At 43.6% G+C, this 13742-nt stretch overlaps 1 protein-coding gene across 7 annotated transcripts in view; it reads left to right on the top strand.

Moving 5' to 3' along the window:
• STAMBPL1 (STAM binding protein like 1) overlaps window positions 1–9406 on the top strand; it is a 580481-nt gene extending 571075 nt beyond the window's left edge. For all 7 annotated transcript variants that reach the window (XR_011268690.1, XM_069611270.1, XM_069611271.1 and 4 more), the window contains one exon: window positions 9085–9406. Coding sequence is in view for 6 of the 7 variants with exons in the window: in XM_069611270.1 (XP_069467371.1) it covers window positions 9085–9141 (57 nt within the window). In the remaining variant the exon portion in view is untranslated. The remainder of the gene's footprint in view (window positions 1–9084) is intronic.
• Window positions 9407–13742: the final 4336 nt, after the last annotated feature.

Genomic DNA, 13742 nt, shown 5'->3' with positions numbered 1-13742 from the left:
AATACTGTGACCCAGTCCAAAACTATGGTTCTTGGGGCTTCTAGCAATGACTTACCATCGATAATAATTCTCTGCTAAAATTCTGCTACTCAATGCAGCGGTGCTGGCAGAAATGGAAAATTGACTAAACAGTAGTCGAAGCTTGGGTAAGTAGACCAGAGGCAAGCTTCGAAGTTCTCCGTACTTTGGAGCGCATGTCTACTTCACCCAACTTACTAATGCACTCGTCACCTCACCAGTCTTACGGGGCATCAACTAGGAGTCAAGCAGAGTTTGCTGAGATACATTAATATCTTGCTTCGGTGCAGTTTGCACTGAGAATTCTGCTAAAGTTATGTGTCAGTTTTCAAGTGCGTACAGCACACAGCTATTCCGGTTTCTGGAGATACTGGAAATAAAACATTAAATTTGCAGGAAGCACTCGGAGGATGCGATGAAAAGCAATTGGTTGCTACTGAGCCTGCAGTGACTGTTGACAATAGTAATCCAACTACTGGTTTAAATAACTCTGAAGTCGCAAAAGAGAGCATGGAAGATCTGACACCTTCTATTCTCGGAGACAGAGGCGTCTTGCAAAAAAAGTCATATTGACAGCTAGGAGACAACAAATTGAGAGATTGGGGTCCCTTTCCGAAGACCAGCAAACGGGCTCTAAGCGTGCTAAGGAGAATATTGCCCAGGCTAATCCCAACTCATCAAGATGTGATCGAAACGGGAGCCACTGTGATTAGTGATCAATCTCGGATCCAACTCAATACATCCACTTGCGAAGGTGTAAGTGACGTGATGTCTCCTCTATCAACCTTGGATTCCATAATGGCTGAAGGGCAGTACGCAACTGTCGCAGTGGCACATATTGTAAAACATATGGAAATAACTGTCCATACGGATGCGAAAATACTAATAAAAAGACTGAACCAAAAGACAAGAAATGCCTGGCTCCCCTGTACTGCACTTTTAAAACTGTTGCATAGAATACCACAGCTCTGAGTTTTGGAATCCGAGGACTTTCGTTTTTTCAACCTTTGCAATGTATAAACCCAAATGTATCAAGGATGCATTGTAAAAGCTTTGGAACAGTATTGATCTTACAAAACTTTAAAAACCGGCTGCACAAAAAGGGTGTCGAGCTGGATTCAGCTGAAGATTTCTATTACCTATTGCCAACAAACACATTAACAATATGGGGCGACGTATTCCTAATGCCGCAAGTGTGCAACTTTCTGACATTCAGACCACCCTGAAATGGCTGACTGACTCGTTACCACCAGTATTGGCTCGCTAAAATTGAGATCTGCTTATGACATGGAACACCAGAGGCTTCTCTCACCTTACTGCTCCCATCTAAATTGTTATCTAGAAAGCAAAACTTTTTATTCCAGGAGCCATGGCTAATGACCAAATTGGACTTTGATGGGTACACTATATATCAAATCAACGCCAAGAAATGTGAGTGGGCAGACCTTTTAGTTGACTATTTTTGGGGGTTACTCATGAATACAACTCGCACAGAATTTCTACCCCTGAAACACACAATGTATTAGCAGTTGAAGTGGAACTCCCAACGACCAAGTCACCAACTTTCTATCCAAGCAATAGGTCTGGACTTGTTTTTTAACTAGGCGGTGGGTGATGGGGAGGATGTGGTAATCGTGGGAAGCAAGTAACGGCTGGAAACAATTTTTCGAATCATGGAAGCTTAAAATGCTAAATGGCCATGTAATTGGCATACGCTTGGGGGATTTTCCTGGAAATGGGGACACAACCGGCCAACTTTTGACTACATTTTTGGAACTATGGATGTATGTCCCAAAGTACACACTTTAAAGGCAAATTGGAATGACTGGAGCGTCCATGCTGCTTTCATGTTAGCCCTTGATAATGACTCTCTGAAATTGGATAGTGTGTTGGGTGGTATCGAAGTTAACCACTTTGGCAATCGGATAAATTGGTCCGCAAAACATGTACAGCAGGCAAAGGTTCGACTAGCGCTTGTGATTCTAATAGCTTAGGGCCCTTCCTAATAGTGGAAATTGACAAAATTGCGAGGTGGTTTGCTGCTTTCTCGCTACAAATGGAGTACACAGAGTGTAAATAATGTAATTCAAGGGAAGACTGCACAATATAAGTTTATAAGTGATAGGAAGTGACAAATGAGGCAAAAACTACACTATGTCAGATGAAGTGCACAAACCAGTTAGAAAGGCGAAGCCAAATTAAAGTAATTAAGAACTCTTTTTGGAATTGGAATTGAATTTAATTGAATTGAAATCATGGCAAGTGATGCAACTTCATATTCAATGGAAGTTAATTGTAAAGGCCTTAAAACCAGGTAACGCCTGCGTTCTCTGGTCCTTACTTGGGGAGGCCAAGGGGAAGAAAATACGAAAGACCTTGAACCTCATAAATGAAGAAAAATTGAAACCTATATATCAGAACCACTTCCTTCTGTCAATTTGTGCAGTGAGGACACAGTGTGCAGAATAAAGCCTGTCTCTTCCATCAATATCAATGTGCATACCTTGAAATTTAGGATTGCCCGATTAAATCGAGGGCTCCTGGCCCTGATGAGCTAGCAAACATAGTAATGAAACAGGATACTACCTTCTGGGTATCTCTATTAAAACATATTATTCAGTAAGATTTCACAGGAAGGTAAAATACCATCTTCCTGGTCCTCCTCTTTATTGATTCCTGTCTTTAAGAGGCGGATCTCCCCTCTCACTCTGCAATTATCGTAGGTTATCCATGTTGGATTGCACAGGAGAGATCTTTTCAACCTTTCAATTGAAGGGATTGCAGAAATGGGCAGAGAGGCTGCTCTTCTCAGCAGGTTCCAGAGTGGTTTCCGTTCAGGCTATTCCACTACCCACAGTCTGAGGCTTAAGGGTCATCTAATTGAGAGAACACGGAAATCTGGATCCCTGGGACTAAATGTCCTGTTTCTGGATCTCGGTTCGGCTTTTGATTCAGTCGACGAGACTTTGGGGTAAATTGGAATTATTGGGATGCCCCGAAGACTTACTGTATTTTGTGAAATTATTACACACTAACAATACAGTGAAGGTAAGGTTGGGTGGCGAGAGGGCCTTGACTGCACCCATCTCCGTTGGTAGACGGATCAAACAAGGGTATGTTTTGCCTCCCCCCATTTTTCATTCTGTACCTCACTGATCTGCCAGGAACCCTGCTTAGGGTAGAGAGTTGCCCTCCTAAACTGCGTAGAGAACATTGTCAGGTAATGGCTTATGCTGACGACTTAATGCTGTTGGACCACACTTTCTCAGGCCTAAGTCGTATTGCTAAATCCTTGTGGAAACATGCTGAGCTAAATTCATTGAAAATTAATGTAGCCAAGACCAAATTAATGTTATTTGCAGTTAAAAATCCTGCATGTACACGCTTGATAGTCAACAATGAGACAATTGAATACGTCAATGAGTATAAGTATCTTGGCATTGAATTAAATATGAAAGCAGGATATCCAACATGTAAGGACGCTCATATTAAGAAAGCAGCTCAGATGACATCTGCTATTTGCATTTTAGTTGCACGGACTCAAGGCTATACTCTTGAGGTTGCCAGAAGACTCTCTAGACAATGTCTGGAACTGGCTAGAATGTACAGTCTGGAGTGTCTGGTATCTATGGAAACCGATTGGCTATTGCAAATTGAAGGAAAGTACTGGCGCAAGATACTCTGGCTTCTAAATGTATTTTCATGGCTATAGTTCAACTGGAACTTGGGCTGCATTCTTTATACGCAACCCTCTTGAAAAGACGAGCACACTTATACTTGCAGTCTAAAATATGCCCAGAAGCTCTTTTTGCACCTGACGCACTGATGTTGGCACAAATGAAGGGAAAACTAAGTTTGAATTCAGCTTATTAAGATACTTTGATGAACTGGGATGGTCCCCAAATCCGGAGTTGAGTTTATATGACTTAAAAAAAAGATAAAAAAGTAGATACATTGGCCTATGGGATTGGGGACACATTTCTCCCACTTAGCCACACCGAAGAGCTATGGATTTGTAACAGAAACATACTTGTACATGAAATCTCAGGCATACTTAACTATTTGCCCCGCTAAAAATCTGTGTCGATTTATCCTTTTACTGCGACTAAACTGTCTACCAGTGTTATCAGTGGTGGGCAGCAGAATTAAGACTCAGAAAGCTGAGAGATAGTTCTGTATTTCTTGTAATCTATCAGTGATGGAAACTCCTAAGCATGTTTAACGGAATGCCCCATATTGGGAGCTACCTATATGTTATCTAGGCAAATACGTGCATGAACTGGAAACCATCATTTTGGCTATGATGCTTAAATACAGAGAATAGATCGTTGCACCTGAATTTATATAGGGTATGGCTAACGTTCAAAAAGAATTTGTCAGCATCACAGGATAATACGATCAAAAACCTGGAAGTTGACAATTTCAATGAAAAGGTCCAATACATGGCAAATAATAATACGATTATGAGAATTCCAAAGTCCTAATTCCAGGGTAAGTGACTAGTAACTAATATTGTTGCTGTTCGGTACTTGCTATGCTATTGTGTTTGTCGATGCTTTCGGTTATGCCTTGTCGATTGTTTTCTTTTTAGCATATTTAACATTGTTGGCAGCTACACGCTTTTAGCTGATGGTAAGAAATATTGTTTTGATAAAAACTGTTAGTATTACCTGTTTATCTGTATGTCTGTGTGGCCATACAATTGGACTTAGGTGGCATTTAGGCTGTAGGCTGCTCATCTTAATTTTATAATTGTATACCTGTTGAATTATTTTTATTTTTAAATTCATGTATTGTATATTTATGTAAAGTTTATACTAAAAGACAATAAATAAATATATGCTAAACACACATATGGAGGATTCCCCAAGGCCTCTTCCCCCATTCCCAATCTCATACCTCACACCATCCACAACCCCTTACTGCCACCAGCTAACATCAGGCTAAGGGACATAAGCATTACACAACACAGACATCGATTGTGGTCCACAAGGGCAAACACAGAAGCATACTAGAGGAAAGGATCCCTGCAAGCACTGTCCGTGTAATACAGCGATGATGCAAAGGGCATTTTAAACTGCACCCAATGTTACAAGAGAGACCGGGCATGCCATGTGGAGGCGCAGCACTGGGGGCAGCAGTTCGATTAGATGGACACCGAGCATGCAGACCCAAGGATACCAGGGCAGCATCAGGTGGCCACTGTGACAATGCTGCCTGGTACCAAAATGGTGGGTCTACCTTTTAAAGCCTCTCATTCTTAACCCATGGGGTAGCAACAAGCACTATTTGATACACCTGGGTCAGAGGGTGGCCCATTGACATCGCCCAATCATAGTCCCACTACCAGGTGGCCACGTTCCACCTCTCATTAACAAGATCTCACAATGAGCACAACTATGAGGGGGTGCAAGAGGTGCACTTCAAGGCAGTTTAAGATTGATTGAGGATTAGCATGCAGGAAATGAGAAGGAAATGGTAGGGAGGGGATAGAGTTGAAGGAGGGCAGGAGCAGAGCGAAGGAAGAGAAAGGCAACATCAGAGAGAGAAAGGGGTTGGAGATGGGCGAGAGCAGTGCGGTGGTGGAAGAAGGCAGAGGAGAGGTTGGATACAAAGGAGTGTCACCAGGAATATGTCAGTGAACAGAGTGGACCAGGACAGAACACCACCGTAGCCAAGCCAAAAGGGCCAGGGGCTGTAAGTGGTACATAGAGGGGGATCTGAGAGCAATTGGGCCTAACCTTTGGTATGGCCATGGCACAAGGGCTGAAGGATTGGAAAGTGAACCTGGGTCCAGAGGCTTGGAGGGCAAAATACCTAAATACCAAAAGGAAAGGAGAGAGACAGACTGGCTGGGAGCCATCATCTGAATGTTGGTGGACTGGCAAGTCTAAAAAGGTAATTTACAACTTGCTGATTGAGAAGCAAAGGAAGAGGCTAGTTGAGAGCCATAACTTGAAGTCTAGTGGGACATTAACCTGTCTCTTTGAGAGACTGTGCCAGGGAGACTGCCGAGCCAGGAGTGCTCATTGAGGGGCTGCGCCGGGGAGAGCCTGAGAAATGTGAACCGGGAGGGGTCATTGTGAGACTTCACAAAAGAAGCTCCTGAGCAACCGAGCCAGTGAGGTTTGTTAAGAGACTGTACCAAGGAGACTCCAGTAGGGTTTGCAGTTGGACAGTATCAGGAAAATTCCTTTTGAACCAGGAGGGCTTGAGCGGAATCAGCGCTAGTAAATCTCCCTGGGAGTCCAACCCAGAGAAGCCTATGCCAGGTGGGGGACGAGGACTCTTGATCAGTCAGAAAAGGGGATTAGTACAGACCTCTGCAAGCCACTCTTGGTGGAGGGGACAGGACTTGAAAACCACATACTGCAGCCTAAGAAACCACCAAGAAAAGACTTGAAAGAAAGAGATTGTCATCCCACCTCCAGGTGACTAAAGCCCTGGTCAACACGTGCACACAAACTTCCTGCAAGGTACCAGATGTCAGGAACCTGGGAGAACTGTGAGTGCCTATGTGTAATCTTTTCAGAGTGGCCAACAATGATCCCTTTTGGTTGTAGACTGTGTCCTTTAACTTTGAGCTGTGGTCGGTCTTATGTGACGGATGGATCAAACAATGCACCAAGTCTCAGACAGTTCAAGACAGTTTAAGGGTGTTTATTGGACCTTCGAAGGGCCCAAGGACTATCCCCCTCTCTTGTTATATAACAACCCTCCCTAATCCAGACATCCATAACACCAGGTTAGTGCTACTAAATATTGACCCCCTTATCTGAAACTGTCTTATACTGTGATGAATTCCTTAATGTCTCCTGACTCCCTGAGGGACTTCCTATCTGTCCCTACTCAATCCAAATTTTTCGTGTTCTAAAGGATTTGTGAAGTGTACCTTTTAGGCACCCTGTAAGATTCAGTGCTTCCTTTTATGCTCATTCTCTCCTCTCCCTAGTATTTGCCTCTACACTCCCTCTCAACTCCTTCCACCTTTACTCTCTCTTCTCCTCTGTCCCTCTGATGCCTTTCACAAATAGTTATTAATCCTTCCTCCTCCATACTACTACTACTCCCTTCTCCACACTGCTGCTCCATCCTCCACACTGCTGCGCTCTCCTGCCATCCAACTACTCAAACACCATCCTTTTAACTCCGTACCATCCACTTCACAATCACCCTTAACACTAAGTTTCCCAATTTCACTTGCAACAGTCATGCATACTCTCACACTGCAGTTCCACTTTCATTCAATATCCAATACTTAATCTTTTCCAAACATCGCTGTCACAATCCACTGTTCCTTTATTCTGCGTGCTGGTCTCTTGGTCTGACACCTCCTCCTCTGACCTCACCCGAACAACCCACAATTTCCTGTTTCCTGGGTTATACTACGAACAGTTGATCAGGATGCTGAGTTTGGATAGACTTGGGGGCTGTACTGAAATTACATACAACCCATACACAAAATTACCAAAGAATAAATCTCTTTATAATATAGTACAATCACGAAAACATAATCTCATGTATATCACATGTAGTCTTTCACCCTGCAAAACAGGATGCCACAGAACGTAGATATAGTTCCACAATAAAACAAACGACAAAGTGTATATTCAGGAACAAACATAACCCCATATACATCAGTAACATAAAGTCAAACACTGTACATTGTGATGATTAGGAAGCGCCATACATGAATCATGGGATAGTAACTCTTAATTCTTGTTTCATGTCACAACATATTGTACATTTAATGTATTTCTTCAAGAACAGAGCCTATAGTCGACACAATGTGTTTCGGACTCAAAAAGAGCAGTTTGTGTGCACCCAGTGTGGTCAGCCTTCATCAGGACAATAAAGCAAGGAGATAAGATGGGCAGATCCTGTGATGGTAAATCCCTACAGTGTGAAAAATAAATGAGCCGGGGTGAGACAGGACAGGAGCATCCAAACTTATGACTAGATCGATTTTGTAATAAAAAAAGATCAATGTGAAAGCGGCAAAAGAATATGCCCTCCCACCGTTGGTGGGCTGTCTTGCGAGTATCCTAACTGTGCTGGGATAGAGATGCTCACTGGTCATCCCCGTTTCCTGGGCTTACTTTTATCCCCATAGCTATCCTATGATTCGTCTGTTGTCTCGGCCTAATCTGGCCCTGTTTCCCCAGCAAGGAAGTATGAGAATCAGTTTCCAAATAGTGGGCTAAGCCCGCCCACTTTCTCCACGCCGGCCTGCCATGGAATAGGGATGTCGGCCCGGGAAAGGAAGCTGAATGTCCAAGTTCATTTTAGGGGCCTGGGTCTTCACTCTCCCCTACTGTAAGTCAAGTGTATGAGGGGAGACTGTGCCCATTGTTTTAGTGCTTGAGGGTCTTGCGTATTGCCTGCCGGCTGTGTGTGTTTGCCACCAGTACTGTACACTGTGATGCGGCTACGCCTGCAGCCGTGTAGGATTTGTGCTGCCGTGTCCCCTCTCCCTCTGCTGGCGGAGCGAGGAACACTGGAGGGTTGTTGTCACACAGTCTGGTCCAGGTCTCTGTTCTCACTTTGCGGATGCCATGTGTTGCTGGAGTGCTGGTCCGTTTGGGTTAACACCTAGGTTTTGAAAGAAATAAACACCGGCAAGCATCCAGTATAGAAGGTACAGTGTTAGACATGCTCGTGCTGCAAAGACACATGCTGGCACAAGGGAAAGGGTCTGGCTGTGACTTTCCTTGGTAGTCCTCCCACCACCAAGTGAGAAGGGGTTCCTGTCCCTTCCCAACAAGTCCACGTTACTGGCCCGGCCACACTTACTGTAGTTTAGAAACTGTTCTGTGAAATGCCCATCGCACTTGTTTTTTTCATCTTGAACCACAACCTCTTTATTAGAGTAATAGGCATTAGTTGAAGACCTCAGTAGCGTTTTGGGTTCCTTATCCCCATTGTGTTAAGAATAGTATGCGCAGTGGATGCCGTTGGCCTCAATAGGGTGTCGATTGTCTTTTAAGACTGTCATTTCAAAGCACTGTTTTTCAGAGTGAAAATGTAATTTAAAAAAATTATTCATTTAAAATTGTTTCTTTACAGAGTTGTAAACATGTGGTTGTAAAAGACATTAAAATAACAGTGCTGGACCTGAGGTGATGTCTGCCGAAGATGAACCCTTCGAACCAATGCAGAGTGGGAATGGCAGCCAGTTTTCAAAAACCTTTTTCTGAAATGAGGATGGAAGTTTTATATTTATATATTTTAAAGGAATGATTTGATATTTATTGTGCTCATACGGTTTTTAGTTTTTGTTAACAGTGAAGCGACTACTATAAGAGTACGTCAGTCTACTCTGATATATGTATGGTATTGGATAAACTGAAAATAAAGAGCGCATCAGACAGCGAGTGGCTCATATCTACGTGCTTTGTTCAGTGTGTGCATTCATTATTTTGATGGCTGTTGCTACTGCATTTGAGGAGAACATCCCTTTCGAAATGAGTCTGACATTTTCAGGTGCTCTCATATGTCCTCAACAGTAACGGTTCTGCGATTGGAAGTTGCTTAAGTGGGTTTGTGGCCTGATGGCCCCACTACAAAAGCTAATCGGGGTAATATCTTTGTCGGTCTAGCCATTAGGAGATGTAGAAGAAAATCTCTGTTGGGGCAGACCATAAAATGCACTATTGGTGTCATTTCTACTACTCCAGTTTCACAGTGCATGGCCGCCAGTTTGGTCCCTTGGCCCCGCCTCCTCCAAAGGTTCCCATCAGCTCCACACCAATGTTAAGCTACCAGCTCCACACCAATGTTATGCTGTAGGTAATATCACCTGAAAGCTCATTTTATTTCTTCCAGTGACGGTCAAGCCACCAGTAGTTGTTGTGCACTTGTAATTTACACTGGGGTGGATGTTGTTCATGTGCACAATCCCATGGAAAGCCGCTACAATGGCTAAAAGGCTATGATCATAGAAACTAATGTGATGGAAGAGGAGCATTGCAAGTGAACTGTCGCAAATTGTATAATGTGCTCTAGTACCCAGGTGGCAAAACACTCCATGCTATTGTTGGCAGCAGGACACTCATTTCCTATGGTTCTGTGTTAAAGTGCTAGTACTACCACGCAAGCTTAACTTTATGCCAGTGTTGAAACGTCATTGCCTCTTTGCCTCCATTTACACTTTGGCTTGTGCTCCGTTCCAAACGCAGATGGAATTGTGTGAGGCCTGCGTTTCCTTCACTTTTCTCTTTCCTCTGCAGGAACCTATGCCCTGCTTACCCCTTGCTTACCTCCTCACCCATAAACTAATTTAGCGCTTGGTCTGTATGTGTTGCTCCCTGCTGCTGTGCCTCCCTGCTTCGGGCACTCCTGAGGCATCCCCATGGTGCACTGCCAGAATGTTGTTGGTATAGGAACTCTGCCATTGCGTTTTGGCTGCCCTAGTCAATGCCCCCAGGTTTCGACTGTGTACGTGCCCTGTACCTAATGGACCTCTAGAGATGGAAAAATGTAACCTTTCACTTGATAAGACCTTTTCCAATTCGCAGCTCCACCGAATATTACTCTCAGAATTGTATGCAGCTACTTATGTATTAAATGAAAACCAGTCGTCACTTGTAGACATTTTCAGCATAATTATTGGCAAAAATGTTTAACTTTTATTTAATGGTTAAACAAATTCTATTGATTTATTTTGCCTCTTGTATGAACTGTGTATAACAACAAAGCAACTTGAAAGTAACTCCTATTAGCACCTTGGAATGTTGAGAGTAGGGAAATCGATCAAATTCCTTAGAATGCAATTAGTATTTTTGGGTATTTGTGTAGCCCTTTACCACTATATACACATATCTAGCATGGAGCTTTAGAAGTACAAGAGAGGACATTATGTCACAAATTGAAGAGCGTTAATTTCTTTGGGGGATTTGTAAACAGAAGGGTGTGGACTCCAAATACGCAGTGTAAAGGGTAGATGTGCAGTCGTACCGGAAGCAGTGTTAATGGGATATCGGATAATTTGAGGACAAATATGGAGCTGTTGTTTGTATTACTAATGTTCTGTTACAACATATTCACATTCATTCTGCACAGGTTGCTAATGATACTTCATGCGGTAAATAGAAAATACTGCCATATATAAAATATCTCCAAAAGAGAATGATGGATTATTTTCATTTACTGCTAGTACTCTGGTACTTCGCTGATCCACGGTCAGGACAAAACAAGCCGCACAAGAAAAACGCCCCTGCATGAATGGGACCGCAAGACCTTGTGTAGCTGCCATTCTACACCAGCAAGGCTGCACAGCAACATAAAGGCCCCATAGACCACGAGAGAACGAAATGGAAAACATACCCACCCTCCGCCAAAAAACTTTAATTGGAACCAGGCTGGACAGAGTCCCATAACATGATCATGAACAATTGCCCTCCAAGGCATACAGCTTCATTATGTTACGAGCCTGCACTGGAAAAGTGGGCGCGGCATAGCCCACTTTTTGACTTTGCACTTTTCACACTCATCCCAGGTGGGGAAACTAGGGGTAGACTTGCTAGGGAAAGGGACCCAATCTGTGCCAAGAAAAGGGGGGATATGATTAGGAAACAGCAGCAAGTGAGGGCTACTCGGGTGTGGTCATAGGTGGAGGTGGTTGAAGACCAAGAGACCACCTGACTGAAGGAGCTGCAGACTGTGGAGGCGACTTGTGGAGCAGGTGAGGTATTTGCTAGAGTGTGGAAGTGGTTCTACAGCGTGAGTGTGTGTGGTGTTTGTGTGGCGATTGTCTAGACCAGATAGTGTAATGAGTGATTGTGAAGCGAATGATTGCTGGGTGAAAGGATGGTGACTGAGTAAGAGGCAGAATGGAGGCGCTAGTGACAGCGTGGAGGAGGTAATAGTAAGTAGAGGCAAGATCTAGGAGGAGTGAGAGCATGGAAGTGTTAGTAGATTAGTGCGAGGAGTGAGGGGGGTGGAGAGTCGAAAGTGAGAGTGAGCAAGTTAGATGGCGCCTGAATCAAACAGTGCATTTTTAAGGCACAATCCCCATTCCCTTTAGGACACTAACCATTGGAGTGTAGGGAGAGTTGGAAAGTCCCAAAGGGAGTTTAGTGAGATAAGGCGACTGGCCCTTAGGTCCTCCCCATTAGCGGAAGATAGATTTAGACACCCGGGGTCAATCATCTGCATCTACTAACCTCGGGTCAGGGATGCCTGGGGGTAGGGTGGAGGTTCAACAAAAGAGATGAGCGGGCGAGAGGGGAAGAGGGCAAGCCATATGCCCCACAAAATATTTAGCTAAAATCCTTGAACGGATCCTTGAACTCAACCCCCCAATTTCACCACTCACTTACCAGACACTCATTTCAGCACTCCACACTCAGCTCCCTCATGTTCTCGTCAGTACTAAAGGCCCCTCAACTTTACCTTGCTCCTCCGAGACTCGGATTGAGTCTTGCATGGTCTGTGAAAATGTTGCCTCGTAACACTTAAGTATTCATGAAGACATATACTTTTGTGCATGGCGCTAACCCATGAGATGTGCATAGGTTATGATCAAACCCAGTGTTCATTGCACTAAATGCTGAAAAATAGGCTTCCTACTAATTTTATGTATTCCTTCAGCTGTAATTGCTTCTTGTTTATTTCCAGTGGCAGTTTTTACCTATGCAGAATTCACATATGACAGCAATATAGTGCCAACAGTAATACAGAATAGCAATGCTGCCAGCATTACTGCCTGGCAGAGTGGTCAACTTGGAAAACAGAATTTTTATTGACTTTGAAAAGTGAATATCTCAAAATGCGTGTGACATGAACGAGTTCCAGGCAAGGGCTACGTGTTTGTTACGAGAAACGCTGCATTTTTAAGGTCTATGGAAAACGGATTGTAAAAAAGTAATTTTAACATCATAACATCCTTGTACGTTTACCAAATTTGGTGTGTTCAAATCATTAACAGATTTGGCAGACTTGAATGGATGACGTCAAAAGGTATAGAGGGTCCATCCACTATCCTATATCACTCCACTCAACCCCCCAATTTCACCACTCACTTACCAGACACTCATTTCAGCACTCCACACTCAGCTCCCTCATGTTCTCGTCAGTACTAAAGGCCCCTCAACTTTACCTTGCTCCTTCACAATCACCCCATCATTTCATTAAGTCTCAGCCGCCTCGTTATACATTCACTACTCTCACCCTCCGTTATTCACTCTCGCCTGCCTAAAATAATATCCTCCCACCTTAGCATATCATAATTACATCCCTCTCACCTACGATCGCTTCATTCAACCCTTCGTTAATGCCCTCCAAACTCTAAGCCCCTCCTCATGTGATGCCCTCCATTCTTCACTTCTGTCACTCTCTGCTCTCACTTATCTCCTCTACAAGAGGTTCCCTAAAGCAGTGTGCTTTTAAAAGCTCAATAACATATCACGGCTCTCACTTTCAGACCTGCTGATTTCACCCACTCCTCCCTGTCAATCATTTCTTCCCATCCTATGAATTTCTATTCCACAATCATAAGACTATCTTCCTAATGCCACTAAAGAGTCCCGTACCCCCTCCCAAAAAACAAACCCACCACTTACATATTCCCTAGCCTAGTTGTGAGTTTGTAGTATTTTTGCATCCAAAATGATCATAGACCCCATATTCCTAAATGAAATACAAAATGTTTTACTTCCACAGAATTCGATTTGGACCCACTCTGTCCCCCGACACACAATGTGTTTTTTTTCTTTTCTTCTTTT

This window comes from Ambystoma mexicanum, chromosome 8 (assembly GCF_040938575.1).
Source record: "Ambystoma mexicanum isolate Mex_15411 chromosome 8, UKY_AmexF1_1, whole genome shotgun sequence".
Lineage (NCBI taxonomy): Eukaryota > Metazoa > Chordata > Amphibia > Caudata > Ambystomatidae > Ambystoma > Ambystoma mexicanum.
Note: the sequence above shows the minus strand (reverse complement) of the source record. Positions and strands in the feature narration are given on the sequence as shown.